Source organism: Lynx rufus, unplaced genomic scaffold (genome assembly GCF_022079265.1).
Source record: "Lynx rufus isolate CCGP_SWC_20201006 ecotype Redwood Valley unplaced genomic scaffold, mLynRuf1.p SCAF_2, whole genome shotgun sequence".
Classification (NCBI taxonomy): domain Eukaryota; kingdom Metazoa; phylum Chordata; class Mammalia; order Carnivora; family Felidae; genus Lynx; species Lynx rufus.
The window spans coordinates 7,649,359-7,663,981 of NW_025814834.1; the positions used below are offsets into that span (position 1 = coordinate 7,649,359).

General features: G+C 45.2%; 1 protein-coding gene and 1 non-coding gene across 6 annotated transcripts in view; both read right to left on the bottom strand.

The window, feature by feature from the left end:
• The window catches only part of DIS3L2 (DIS3 like 3'-5' exoribonuclease 2), a 351,293-nt gene that overhangs the window by 133,677 nt on the left and 202,993 nt on the right, over positions 1-14,623 (bottom strand). For all 5 annotated transcript variants that reach the window (XM_047083241.1, XM_047083242.1, XM_047083240.1 and 2 more), the window contains one exon: positions 4,537-4,616. In XM_047083241.1, coding sequence (XP_046939197.1) covers positions 4,537-4,616 — 80 coding nt within the window. The remainder of the gene's footprint in view (positions 1-4,536; positions 4,617-14,623) is intronic.
• On the bottom strand, positions 12,894-12,995 carry LOC124516733 (U6 spliceosomal RNA). Its single transcript, XR_006963141.1, has one exon. It is a non-coding gene; the product is annotated as a U6 spliceosomal RNA (small nuclear RNA).

Consider the following 14,623-nt stretch of genomic DNA (forward strand, 5'->3'; position numbering starts at 1 on the left):
CTCTGTGGGGACGGGAAACGTGAGCAGTTGGTTGAATAGAGGGGTGTGCTCCTTGGGCGGGGATTTCATGGCTCAGCGAAGAAAGCAGAAAGGGGGGAGACAGGTGAGAGGGATGTGACTATGGGTATCCAGCCCAGGCATTCCCTCCAGACTTCCGCTAAGTTGTGGTTAAGGTGTAAACTCCTCAGAAAGCCTCAAGGAGGAATGGGTTGTTTGTTTGTTTGTTCTTATTCATTCATCCATTCACTCATCCCCCCCCCCCCCCCAGTGGTTTCTGGTATATTGAGAGTTGTGCAACTACCACCCATCTAATTTCCGAACATTTTCATCACCCCAAAAAGAACCCTCACACCCATTAGCAGTCATTCCCCATTCCCCCCTTTCCCCAGCCCAAATCCTTCATGTCTAAGGCCTTCCTAGCACAATCCTGCCACGTCTAAAGGCAGAGCGCTCATTAGAGAATAAAACATTGGAAAAAGCAGCTGTGAGACAGGCAGTGAACATCAATTTCCTGCAGGATCTGGTGGGAGCCTGAATCAGCTAAGCTGAGTAAAGGTCCTGCCTAACAATTTCCTCTTGAGACTAAAGCAAAGCGAGAAGGCTCGTCTCACTGAAGAGAACAGGTGCCTGTTCCTCTGGACTTGGGTCAGCCCAGGAAGAAGCAACTGGCTGGGAGAGTCACCAGGCCCTGATGGCCATGGAGAAGTCTGGATAGAGGCTGCCATGTACCTCAGACCTCATCAAGGCGGAAGTGACTCCATGACATGGGAAACAGGCTCAAGCTTTAAAAGCTACAGCACGTGGAAGAATATATATATATGTTATATATTATTATATATTTATTTATATATAATGTATAAATATATACGTATATTTTTATACATATATATTTGTACCCCACGTCCTCTGAAAAGGTTGCTTAGCTGAGAAGTTGTGAAGCAGATACACAAGACAGCTGCTATCTAGTGCCTCGGGCGTGGTCACATGACAGACAAGACTTGTTCTCTGGACTCCAGGAGGTACGGATGGGACCCAAGGAAAGAAAACTGTTGGAAGACAGCGATATTTCAGCTCATTACAGGGAAGGGTTTCCTAACAGTCATGCAATCTGAAGGCCAAATGGGCTGCCGGCAAGGTAGAGCGTTAAAAGGCAATGTGGATATTCAATAAGTGGATGTTGTGGAGGTAATCTGAAAAACAGAGGGTGCTGTGACAACTGTGGCATTCCCGCACTTGAGTGGTGAGGTCAACTGTGAGGTAGGTGTGTTGCAAGTGATCTGTTCCAGTAATAAAACGAGGGAGGGTGTGATTTGCTGTCTTTAGATTCTGGGTTATCACTATACTGCCACTCTCATTCACTTGCGTTATTCAGTATTTTCTCGAGCAAAAGTGAATTGCTCTGCATTAAAGTTAGCGCGCTGGGTGACGCCTGGGGAATGTTCCACTCGAACGTACTTGTAGGCTCCCGGAGGTGGGGAATTCGCAGGCTAGATGACGGGAGAATCCCTTCCAGAGCGGAGATTTCTTGAGGGTAGGGGGCACCCCTCATCAGCCTGCCAGCATAACCCTCACATACCGGGGAGCAGGTGTCACTGCCTTTCCGCAGAATTTACCTGCAGACTGTGGGGTCTAAGTCTCGCACCTATAGGAGACACTGGTAACAAGTCCTGAGGGGACATCGGAATTCTACAGAATGGGACAGTGAGGACTAAATTGAGTTGCATCTGTCGGCAGGTTTTATTTGCACAGAACAGTCATTCAGATGATTTCAACAGGACCAAAGGAAAGTCTGGCCTCGAAACTTTCTTTAAATAAAAATGGTTATAGATGATGTAAATATGGCCAGAAAACATTTGCTTCTTGAAACATTAAACATTTTTTCCTCTCAGCAAAAATTGACATGAACTGGTAACTAACGGAACCTGAACTGAGCCAACCTCACCCCAATCCAAACTGGAATTGACTTTCAGTTTTCATCTCCCTGGATAAATAGCTTTGGCAGAAACCATTGTCACAAAGGCCAACTGTAGAAGTGCCACCATAAAAGCGCTTGACTGACCAACCCTCGCCTTTTCAGATTCTTCTCTGACTCCTTTTCCATGTCCTTTTTCTGCTGCTCTGCCAAAGGACCACATGTTAATTACTCCTCTGGAATGCGAGAATAACTAAGCAGATACACGGTATCTGATCACCTGGTGCAGTGAGCTACTGGGCAGCCTGTGATTTCTGGCACCTCATAATTTTTTTTTATTACAAAAATTTTTTCATTATAAAACTATTATTACCACATTATAAAAGCTTGGAAACCAGAGAAAAGACCAAAAAACACTTATGATCCCATTATCCTAAAAAAATTGCTGTTTGCACTCTGGTGTGTTGTCTACTTTTCTTCAGGGCTCTCTGTGTACGTGGTTATAGGGCTTATTTGTACCCTGCCTCCTCTGGAGAAGGATGTGCAGCAGCTTAGGTAAATGAGCATCACCAGAAAGACAACTCCACGTAGACACAATCTCTCCCTAACCAGCTCGTCCTCCCGACGTCCTGGTTTCTAACTTGTAAATTCCAGTTCCCCATCATCCAGGTTGCAACTTTTGTTCCCTCTCGGACTCCTCTCCCTCAACCCCCGTGTCCGTTTGCATTGATTCTTCTGTCATTCGCCCTTTCTCACATCTGCCCTCCCCACCCTCCTTCACACTGCCACCAACCCCAGTCCAATTTATCACCCATTTCCCTAAGTGATTACAACGCTTCTCTGCCTCTACTTCCTCTCCTCTTCCTTCGTCTTGTACGGTTGAATCATTTTCCTTATTTTGACTGCTCTCCTTGAACAAGAGATTGAAAACAACTGGTTTTCGGTGGTCTGACAAAGAACATTCTCTGGTTGGAAATTTATAAACACGTACAATTTGTCCCCCGTCTACTCTTCCTGCCCTGTCTTCTACCAATTGCCTACGTGAAACCTGTGCTGCTAATCAGCTGCCCTAGACAGGAGACGTAGTAGGTGGTAGGTAGAGTGAGCAGGGCAGGACACGTGCTTGCTCCCTGGTATCCCTGTGAGGAGAATACCATCCAGGCCAGCCAAGACGCACTAACGGGCATTGGACCTATCCTTGTGCCATTAACGACCATAAAGGGGACACAATAAAGGAAACAACTGTTTCCAAGCATGAGGCTACAAACAGAGCAGGGCTGCGAACCTGGAGAGAAGAGAAATACAGAGGTGAGGTCTATTGTCACCTGGCTTCCTGCTTCCTGGGGGCACTTTTCACACTGGAGTTCAGGGGAGTGGGCTCACAGAGAGCGGTATGTTCAAGCCTTTGCACTTAGCAAATATTGCTCAGATGAGAAACCAACCCAGTGTGTGTTTTTTTTAAGTAGGCTGCTTACATTCTGGATTTTAAAAGTATATCATTGCTCTAAAACTTTTTTGGGGACTTTTCTCTTTTTAATGTTGTATCTTTCTTTCCATTTTTTTTTAGTTGAAAATACTGAGCAATCTTGCCTAGAGTTTCAAGGAGGACTCCCACTAAAAGACAATAAAAGCATTTTTAGGTAATGATGTTTTCTGTCTCTCAGCCTTGTTTCTACTAATCTTCACAGCCTACACTAGTAAAGAAGAGATCACACACTGAACCTATGGAGTTTTGCGTTAATGAACTACACGAACACCTCTGCAACGTTTTAAAAGACTAGGCTGCTGGGCCATCAACACTTTGCAGCAGACTGAAACCACAAGGGTGGATACCCATCATCGGCAAGCCGTCAAAGCCCGTGATAGTGCCAAAGCCGTATCCAAGAATGACTAAAGCCAAAGCAGTCACCTAGACACCATCCTAGAGAGGGCCCAGGAGTAACTCAAGACTATAACTAGCACGTGGTGGGGGAGGGGACGTTGGAGCGGGCGTGATAGGGTTTGCTCTTCTCATACCCTACACATCTTCCCTTCCGCCCTACTGTAGTTGTCCAAGACCACTGGCCTCAAATCCCACTCTTCCTGCTGAGCTCCAGCCCAAAAGAATGCTCAAGGAGCCCCTACCAGCTGCCTTTCACAATCTGCCGGGACGATGACCTGCCGGGTCTCGAGGGCATTGTCAGGGACGGCGCTCCTACTACCTGCTGCCGATTCGCCTTTGGAGGATACTCCCACATCATCCCAACCTGTTGGCAAATTCAGGTAAAGAACCCAATGCGTCTCCTAAGCAGAGCTTAAGGGCTTTCTTCTTTAACACGCCACACCCAAACTGGAACCTCCTGAGGGGCCAAGGCCTGGAAGTCATTCTTCTGTCCTCACTGCTGCCTCCACTGAGGCCCAGAAGGATCCCAGCGAGAGGACCCTTCTCATGCTCGCCCTCATCAAAGTCACCACAGGAACACAATCTTTAGGTCTCGTGCTGTGTAGGCTCAGGGGCAAGTTCAGGAACAAAGCAAACCCAACCCTGCACATTACACAGCCTGGGAAGTACGAGGCGGCCAGACTGACCACAAAGGCATGCAGACTGCCCGCTACCCAGAAAGGTCTAGAAATTTCCATCCTACCGTCAGCAAGCGGCTTGCAGGAGAGGGCATCATCGAGGTCGCGGGCAGTAGATGGGTCAATGGTGAAGATACAGTCTTTCCTGGGAAAGATTGAAGATATAATTAGCGATGCGGCAAATACCAGAGTCTTTGCCCCACCGTGCTCGAGTTTTAAAGAACAGTTACTTTGCGAACGTGCAAATGGTAGGCAAAGGGACGAGTAACTTCTGTCGTGGCTCTCTGAGAAGGGGATCTTTAGTCTACAGTGAGACAGGGGAGAGACAAATGGGGGAAGCCACCAAGACTCCATCCTGTCTCTAAGGGTCTTCTTCCTCTCTGTCAACTGGCACCTACTGTTCCTTGGTCCTGAGCAAGAAAGGTGTGAGCAGGGAGACTGAGGTGGCTTCCACAGACGAGGCTTCCCAGAAGAGTTTTCTGACACGAGGAGCAAGGCCCTTCGGTAAATTCCCCTCCGGTGGTAGTTCTTATTTTGGCCGCCCTCTTCCTCAGCGGCTAGTGGGAACCTGTCCTTGGGAGGATGACTCACTGTTCCTTCTTCTATCTCCACCCAAGTGGGATTTGCCACAGTACAAATCACCTGACTTGTGACACAGGGGACGGGACCTGAGAAGAAGTTTTACAAAAAAAAACTTGGGCCCATACAGTTAGCCATAATACAACTATACTTGGAATTGGCCCTAAATCAGTTGGTTTTCGTGGAATCATCGTACACTGCACCCAAGCTCACAGAATCCAGTATGGCCTCTGTCCACGTATCTTCGCACGGCCCCCCGATGCACTTCTCACTCTTAATCTGTCAAGTGCTGGGACGTTCTCATTTTGCTTTCGTTTCCCACATAACATGCCGTGCCCAGCTCCCCAGTCTGACCATGTAAATACCCACGGTTGGAGCAGCCTGTCCTGAGTTCTCCCCGCCTCCTGCCTTCCCTCCCCCCCGGGGCACTGGCCCGGGGGCTGGGGTACAGGAAGTACCCGCCCCTCCCACAAGGCTCTCTAGCTGGCGCCCTCTGCTGTCTCTGGACTCTTCCCACGCGTCCTCTAGTACTAGCAGGGCTGCTGCTGCGTGCCGGTCTCTTCCGGAGGCATCAGCACTAGCGACGGGAGCATCCTCTACCCACCACAATGAGACCGGCTGGGGTGGCAGAGACCTCTTTCCTCCGGTCGGTCGCTCCTCTGCTCAAAATGTCCTCAAAGCCCTGAGAGGCTGCAAAGCTGGCTCTGGGGGCTGGCCTGCAAAGTTCTCAGGGCCTTCCTGCCTCCGTCCCCTGCTTGCTCTTTTCCCTCACGGCTGACCACCCTCACAGCCCACGGTGATCCCTCCCACCGCTCAGCTCACCCGGCAGCAGCTTGATTCTAGGCCACTACTGATTGTAACAGGCACCAGCAATTCAGCAGCACATTTTTAGGGAAACGAAAACCCCCCACCATATTAACATTGATTTTAGAGACTCTTAAAAATAATATACAGATAGCCAAGATGTGGTAGAGCTATACAAGGGAATAACTACTACTTAGCAACGAAAAGGAACAAATTTTTCGTACGTGTAGTAACTTGAAGAATCTCAAAGTTACTATGCTAAGTTCAAAACGCCATTCTCATGAGTTTATATGATATGTAATTCCATTTCTAGGACACTGTCACAACGACAACATTATATGACAGCAGATCAGTGGTTGCCAGGGGCTGGGAGTACTTGTTCCGGGGGAACAGAGCTTTCTGGTATCTTGACTGTCATGGTGATTATGTGAATCCATACAGGGCTTAAAATTCATATAAATGCACAACAAATAAAGGCCAACTTTGCTGTTCATTAATTCAAGAATTAAAAATTTTGAGTATGACTTTTGAATCAAGGAAAGAATATGCCTTATTAATAAAGTTGATGAGCAGGTGCTAGAATTACTCATTATTTCCCCTGTATACTTGTCCATATTTTTCAAAATTTTCACTGTAACTATGATTTTTATAAATAGAAAAAATCAGCACTGTAATCTCCAATCAAAAAAATGCATATATAATACTGCTTATAAAGATGTTTAGCAATCCTGTAGACTCGTATTGCAAAATACAGTCAATAACTTAAAAATTATGCATCAGGTAAAGCCATGAACTCACTGGTAACTAAGAGAAGAGGGTGGGGAGAGGTGAGTGCCACTCAGGTAGAAGGAACTAGAGCATTGAGAGCACAGTCCCAGGAAGAGTGGCTTATCGGGACATCTACTCTCCTCACTAAATAGTTCAAGAAGAAGTGCACACCGCGGCGGGGGAGGATATAAATGTGGAGGTCTCAGGATACAAAGAAATAATTTCTGTTCCACCATATAAAAGATGGACTTATGGCACAGTGCCAGATGAAAAGAGAAACACCAGCTATCCTCTGGAAAGTAAGCTCCCTGAAGGCCATGTTCCAGGGCTATACAGAGGCTGTAACTCACAAGTGTTTGTTGAATGGATGCCTACTTGCTAACAAGAAGAGACAGGGAGGGGAAATTAATCCTGACACCAAAGTAATGGGCTCTGAATTGGCAAGGATCTTGAACTTGCATCACAAGGTAAAGAAGAAACTGTTTGCTGTTCCTTTTGTATCCCCCATAAAAGTTAGCGAAATGCTTTATATATACACTGAGTACTCAATAAATACTTGCGGAACTGAAAGTAAAATGTCAGACTTGGAGGCGGGAATATTTTGATCCTCCTTCCTTAATGACATCATAAGAAGCTGAAAGAATGTCCCTCTAGTCAGAAATCAAAAAGAACACTGTTAGCTTTGTGGGGGCCACAGTTTACTGGTTTACTTCGATTGCTGAAAAGGAAGTTATGTTTTCTTAAAATTAAATGTCTCACAGTGTTTTGACTTTTATTTCAGTGAATGAATGAATAATGCCCCCTAAAACATTTCAGTGTCAAACTGATGCAGGCATATAAGACAGAGTAAAATTTTAGGGCTTCAACTATAATTTGTAAATGTCTTGTTTAAGAGGACCCACTAACTGTTTCTGAGAGAAATCTTAGAATAGCCTGTAAACACTCAAACCAACTCTCTACTGCTGTTTTATTATTTTTTTTTAATCTGCTCCTAAACCAGAAACATAAAAGTCTAAATTAAAACAACTCTGAGGAACAGTGGTCAGGAGGGCTTGCTGGAAAGACATACCACCCTAACATTATCCTTGATCATGGGACAGCAAACTATAGCCACAGACCAAAAAGAGCCTGCCACCTGGTTTTTGAATGATCTGTGAGATAAGAATGGTTTGTGCATTTTTAAATGGTTCGGTGGGGGGGAACCCCAAAAGAATATTATTTCATGACATGGGAAAATTGTATGAAGTTCAAATTTCAGTATCCATAAGTGAAGCTCTACTGGAACATAGCCACGCTTTTTGGGTACAATGGCAGAGCTGAGTAGTTATGTCAGAGACTGTATATTCAACGTCACTACCCGGCTCTTAACAGAAAGTTTGCTGACCCCTGTTTCGGATCAATGTTCCCCAGTGTGCCAACTACGGTTTTTTTTGTTTGTTTGTTTGTCTGTTTAAAGGTCTGATGATTAAATCAGTTTGGGGAATGCTGGGCCAATTTCTTAATTGCGGGACTTCTTAGAGCATTCAATATGCCGCTGTCACATAGTTCTTGTCACATCTATGTGGTCTGGGCTTTTTTTTTTTCTTTTTTTGGTGGGAGATCATCTCCCAGATCTGACATCTTCCTCAGGAGACTGCCCTCTGAGAAGTGATGAACTGCACGCCACACAGGCCTCCAGGGGAGTCCTTGCCCCAGATGGAGCCTTGTCACCAGGCCTACCCCAAGGGCCATGGCAAGAAGTCAACAAAATGGCTATGCTACTCACTGCAGGGAAGCTGATGAGGGCCTTGTCCATCCGAACATGTGGCCCCTTTTATGAGTGCTTTTGGGGGAAGTTTATATGTGGCAAGGACCCACTCCTCCCCTCCTGAGCTAATGGTTTGTTTGTATTTTACAGACGTGAATTTTATCCTTTTAAGTTTCCCTCTTTGCTTGGGCTGCTAGGAAACCCAGGAAACTATGGTGACTTGCCTCAAAAGGATCTTATTTATAGTCTGAACTTTGTGAACTAAGCTTTCTCCTGGCTGCAACTAATTATCCCACTTATATATTCCTTTTGCCTTGTATCCGAACTAAAAGAAATTAACTACGTTATATGTGTACCTGTTAGGTACCTTAAATCACTTCTTTTAAAAAAGCAGGGTGTAAGTACGTACGTAGGCAGACCGAGGGGTTACAACCTTTCAGGATCACGTTGAAGGGGATGGTGGAAGGAAAGACCTTCGATACGGGCTACTAAGAGAACGAACTTCTAGACACAGTAAAACCTGGCGAGCTCCCAACAAGTATTTGTACTGTAGCAGGGGACTCCAAACTTGCTCTCTCACTGTGGAAAGTTGGGAGAAGCAAGGGAACAGTGAGTGACCCTGACAAACCCCAGCGCCGAGAGCCAGTGATTTAATCTGTTGTCATCGCCACAATTACGAATCGGCCATGATGCGGTGCGTGAGGGTTCCTTCCGGTTGTGGGCCACAGCGGCTGGGAGCTGCTGGCCTCAGCACTTGGGAGCCCAGCCCCACGGGGGTGGTGCCCTGTGCAGCTGTTACACTCTGTTAACATGCTTGGGATTTTACTGGCTCCTCTTCTGGAAGGCTTTGGTCTCACAACCTGCAGGGAGCAGCCTGGTCTGCCAGCTTTTAGAACCTGTGAGACCAAATATTTAAAGAGTTCCGCAACAATGGTTAGAAAGAAGCTAACCCTGACCCACAGGAAATAGAGTGCCAGGTGGGGGAGGGAAAGAGTGAGACTCCAGTTCATGAGGCTGCAGAATTCCAATTCAGAGCAACGTTATGTAACCAGAATTTCTGAAGGCACGTGACTGAAGGGCTTAGTAGAACTTTTTCAAGTGACAGAAAACTTCCAAGATTGTCCTCCTCAAAGCCACTGGTCCAGGAAAAGAACACATGAAAAGTAACTAAACGCCTTCTTTAATCCCTTAAGACCTTGCCAAGAATCCCAGGAAATCACAAAACCATAGAAAGAATTTCTGTTCCTCTGTCACTCACACACTCTTCCTCCGACCCTGCGTCGCCTTTCTCCTCAAGGCACCAGCACCTCTACCTCCCCGGGGCTGGGGGCAGCTGTCTAGTCTCCACGGCAACATTCTATCACCAGGCCGTCACTATTCACCTCGCTGGATTTGGGCCATGGCCCTTACCACGCCACAGAAACTGCTCTCCCTAAGGTCATGGGTGTTGCCAGATTAATCACCTCAAAGCATGTGTCTGGTCAAGAACCTTTATCAACTCCTTCCTGAGTAAAAGAGAAATTCAGCTTAGAATTCAAAGCCTTTCAGGATCAGGCCCCAACCTGTATTTTTCCAGTCGGTTTGCACAGTCCCGACATGGACCTTACGTGCCAAACTTTCCTCTATACCCTCTGGTCTATGAAACACTGTGCTGTTCCTAAATGGGACATTCACCCAGCCAACCTCCAACGTCCAAGGCCTACCTAGCTTTGAAAGGACTGGCTATGAAGCCATCTTTTTTCCAGGCAACCTCTGTGGCTCCACAGAGTGGACAGTGCTTCTCCTCCGCGGTGCTGCCCACGCCTGCAATCTGCCCCTCTCCAACGGCACTGGCCATTGTCCCCAGCATGCCGGTGGGTCCTTAGGGACAGGTCTTCCTCCGACCCTGCGTCGCCTTGTCTCACCGTGACAAGGCTGGGAGCTGCTCGAGGTCTGGCTCTGGCACGGGTCTGTCTCTCTATCTCCTCCAGCACACTGAAGGCACACAAATACAACAAATAGTTGGTGGATAAGTGAATGAAAAAATGACCAAAGGGCTCTCTTTAGCACTTTTCCGTTCAACTTTGCCACTGCGTCTTGGGAAATACATTTAGGATTAGAACTCATGACCTCCTGGCATGCAACCCTGTGGTCACACCACAGTGTTATTGTTTCCGAGGGTGTCCTTTTCGGTCTTCATCCCATCTTCTTTTCTCATAAAACAGTGTTTTACAAACTGCGGTTGAGGGACCATCTCCAGACTCACAGCATTTATAGAGGCCCTCCTCTGCCGTGACTCTGTGTGCCTCCTTGCTAGCAAGTGATTCGGCTGCGAAGGATCTGGGTCGATGATGGCGAATGGGTGGAAAGGAACGGGAAAATTTTGAGAAATAATCTTACGAGGTTAAAGAATAAAAGTTCTACACACTTTCTTAGATGAGATGGCACCAAGAGTCTATACAGAAACCAGCAAATCTCATGTCAACTATAGGAGGAAACATAACGACATAGCTGGGGCGCTCACCCACGGAGTGCCATGTAGAGAGCTCAGCCAGATGGGTGCTGGGTGGTCCAGTCACGTCAGATGCTGAGTTCATGATCTTCCATTCCAATCTGGCTTTCCTCAGGATGGGCCGACCCAGAGCATTGTCCAAACCTAGGTCTGCCCCCCTTGGTGTAGCAGGCCCGGACCTTTTATTTTTTTCTGAAGGCAGCTGTGGTAATGCTAATACTCTTTCACTCAGCCCTACCACCACAACAGATGCTGAAAAGTCTGACACAAATCCCAGATTTTTCAGAACAGGAAAAGACTAAGGTCTATTTAAAGCAGAAAGAGACCTTGGTCCATCTGTCTCTCTCTGCCCCATTAGTGACGAAGTGACATATTTGAGGCCACGGAGTGAGCAGGAAGAAATGAGGTGATGGCCTGGGCAGGCTCTTTTTACGTGACCATGGCTTTTTAATCTACAGTCCACAGAAGATCTACCTCAAGCTCTAGCAAAATTCCAGACCAAGGGAACATAGTTATTAAGTTACTTTCTAAAGGACAGAGATAGGACGAGGCTGAATCAGAACCAACTGAAACAGCCTTCCCTGTTACACTCCCTTATCCACGGAACCTCTCATCATTCTGTGCCTCTTTTTATACTTCAACAACCGACACTCTGGAGCAGAGGCCGTGGGACAAGGCCGGCCGGAACCGTGGGAGCCAGGGATTATGGCGTGGGCCAGGGAAGCCATGGATTCAACTCAAAGAATGTGCTAAAATTAACTTTCTTCCCTTCAGTTTCCATTTTGAAGCATGTTAAACTTACAGGAGAGCTGAAAGAATGGTAAAATGAACACCCATATACTTCTCATCAAGATTCATCAAATGTCAACACTTTGTCATATTTGCTTTACTTTCTCCTCTCTCCACCCCCACCTTCATACATCTAGATTTTTTTTTCCCATCTGAACTATTTAAACTTATGTTGCAGAGATGATTACCCCTCCACACTTTACCATGCATTTTGTAAGAATAAGAGCATTCTTCTACAGAACCACAACATTTTTACCACAGACAAGACTAATAATTCCCTACATCTAATTTACAGATCATATTTAAATGACTTCAACTGTCCCCCAAAAGTTTCTTTAGCTCTTTGTTTTCCTTCTGATCTAGGATCTAATCAAAGTTTATACCTAGTATTTGGTGGTTGTGTCTCTTTGGTCTGTTTAATGTAAAACAGTCCATCCTTTTTTTTAATGTAACATTGCTTTTTTTGAAGAGTCCCACCCAGATGTCTTATAGAATGTTTTATGTTCTGGATTTAGCAGCTTGCTTCTTCATGGAAGGTGAAGAAAGGAAGGGACAGAAAGAAGTAAAATGTGGCAAAATTAATCTTCTCTGAATTTCCTAAACAGAAAGTTAATGTTTTTATTTATTTTTGAGAGAGAGAGAGAGAGAGAGAGAGCGAGCGAGCGCAAGCAGAGGAGGGGCAGAGAGAGAGGGAGACACAGAATCCGAAGCAGGCTCCAGGCTGTGAGCTATCAGCACAGAGCCTAACGTAGGGCTTAATCTCACAGAGTGTGAGATCATGACCTGAGCTGAAGTCGGACGCTTAACCGACTGAGCCACCCAGGCGCCTCCCCCCCACCCCAAACAGAAAGTTAAGATTTAAGTCTCGATGAGACTCAGGCTGAATATTCTAGCTTGAATACTGCACAGGTGATAGTGTGCACTCCATCCAGCATTCCTTCAGAAGGCAAAAACCGTGAGGCTGCGATATTTGATTACTTGGTTAAGGTGCTAATAGCCAGATCTTTCTACCTTAAGGTTACCTTTTACTTGGTATTTAACAAATAAGCTGTGGAATAAGGCTTCTAGATAATGTGGATATCCTGTTCTCACAGAACCTTTCAAGCAATGATTTTAGCATCCACTGGTAATTTTTGCCCGAATCAATGTAACTCTTCAAGTTATAAAATGGTGCTTTTCATATACTATAAACACATTTATTAGTTGCCTCTCTTCTGCCAAGAACTTTTCCTGCTGTGCCCCCGAAGTCTGTTTTTCATGAATTTGCGTTCATCCTTGTGCAGGGGTCATGCTAATCTTCTCTGTATTGTTCCAATTTTAGCATATTATGCTGCCTAAGTGAGCACCCCAAAGTTCGTTTTTATTTTGAGCATTATTATAGATTCACTGCTTTTTTTTTTGAAGTTCAATGTATTATTATCTACTACCATTACTATTCTTTCTGGTACTCAAATTGTCCCAAATTAGGTTAGTGGGAGCTCTTTCAAAAGATCTCCCATGTCCTTGTGGTATGCCTCCACAATAAATCTTTGAGTGCTTTGGGGCACCTGGGTGGCTCAGTCGTTGAGCATCCAACTTCAAGCTCAGGTCATGATCTCATGGTTTGTGAGTTCGAGCCCCACGTTGGGCTCACGGTTGTCAGCCTGTCAGTGCAGAGTCCACTTCGGATCCTCTGTCTCCCTCTCATTGCCCCTCCCGTACTTGTGCTCTCCCCAAAATATATAAATATTAACAAATAAAAAAATAAACCAATAAACCTTTGAGTGCTTCTCTGCTTTTTGGCACAGCATGTTTTAGGCGCACCTTATACATTCCCGTCCCAGACTAATAATCACCCAATTCCCTTAGGAGCCCTAATTCCTTGTGGCAGGGAGTGAATGATACTTAGAAACCAATAGAGGGTACTAGACTGCTGTGTTCATTATTACTGGGGTCTCACGGCTTCTAGGCCCTTTTAATGAGCAGAACTAGAAAATACTGAGTTAAATCAGAGAAACTGCTGATATCTGACTATTTGTGGCCTAGAAATTGGCAACTTCATGGGGTTGAACCCAACATACTGTTTAAAAATCATGAGTTCATATTGACACTCCAACTGATGTCTAATACTATAGCATTCTTCCTCATCTTCTCTCATTCCACATTTATACCTTCATTCTCCCAGTGAGAACCTTTGCTCCCAATGACCTCAATATTCAAAACAGTTACAGAATTATAATCCAAATGCCACTAGCGCAGAGTCTATTAAGATTTATTTGGAGTTTTATCCTTAGAATACAGCCACTCAAAGTACAGAGTGCTCAAAAGTACAGTGCCACAAGTTATTTGAATTCTTTTCTCTGTATGTGGTGACGCTATGCATTTAATATACATTTAGAACCACTTGTCTTTGTCTTATGTCAATTTTAGAGGTTTTGTTTTTATCTCTTTTTGGATTTCATTTCACTTTATTGTTGAACATTTAAAACATTTAAATGGTTCAAAGATCAAGTGTACTCACAAAAGCCTTACTCTCCTCTCTACCTTCTACCTTTTCTCCATGTATCCCCTGGCGATAACTATTTTCACCATATCCTGGTCTATCCTTTCGATGTTTCTGCTTTCCTTTCTGATATTATTTTTCCTTATTTTCTCTTTGTTCTTATACAAACAGCTGAATACTATGAACTCTTTTGCAGCCTGCTTTCTTGCACTTAATAATAAATCCTGGAAATTATTCCATATCGGTTCAGAGACCAGAATCAGAGAATCCTCACAACTGGAAGTTCCTTAGAGGTCACCTTAGTCCAAATTTTATCCCTCACATGACTCTAAACCAAAAATCAATCAAAGAGATCAACTCACATCTTGAAAATCTAGGATATGGAGGCAGTAAAGTTTATTTCCTCATTAGGCTGACCATTCAATTTAGAGAGCTCTATCAGAAAGTACTTTCCCATGCTGAATTGACATCTAATTCTGAAAAACTCCATAG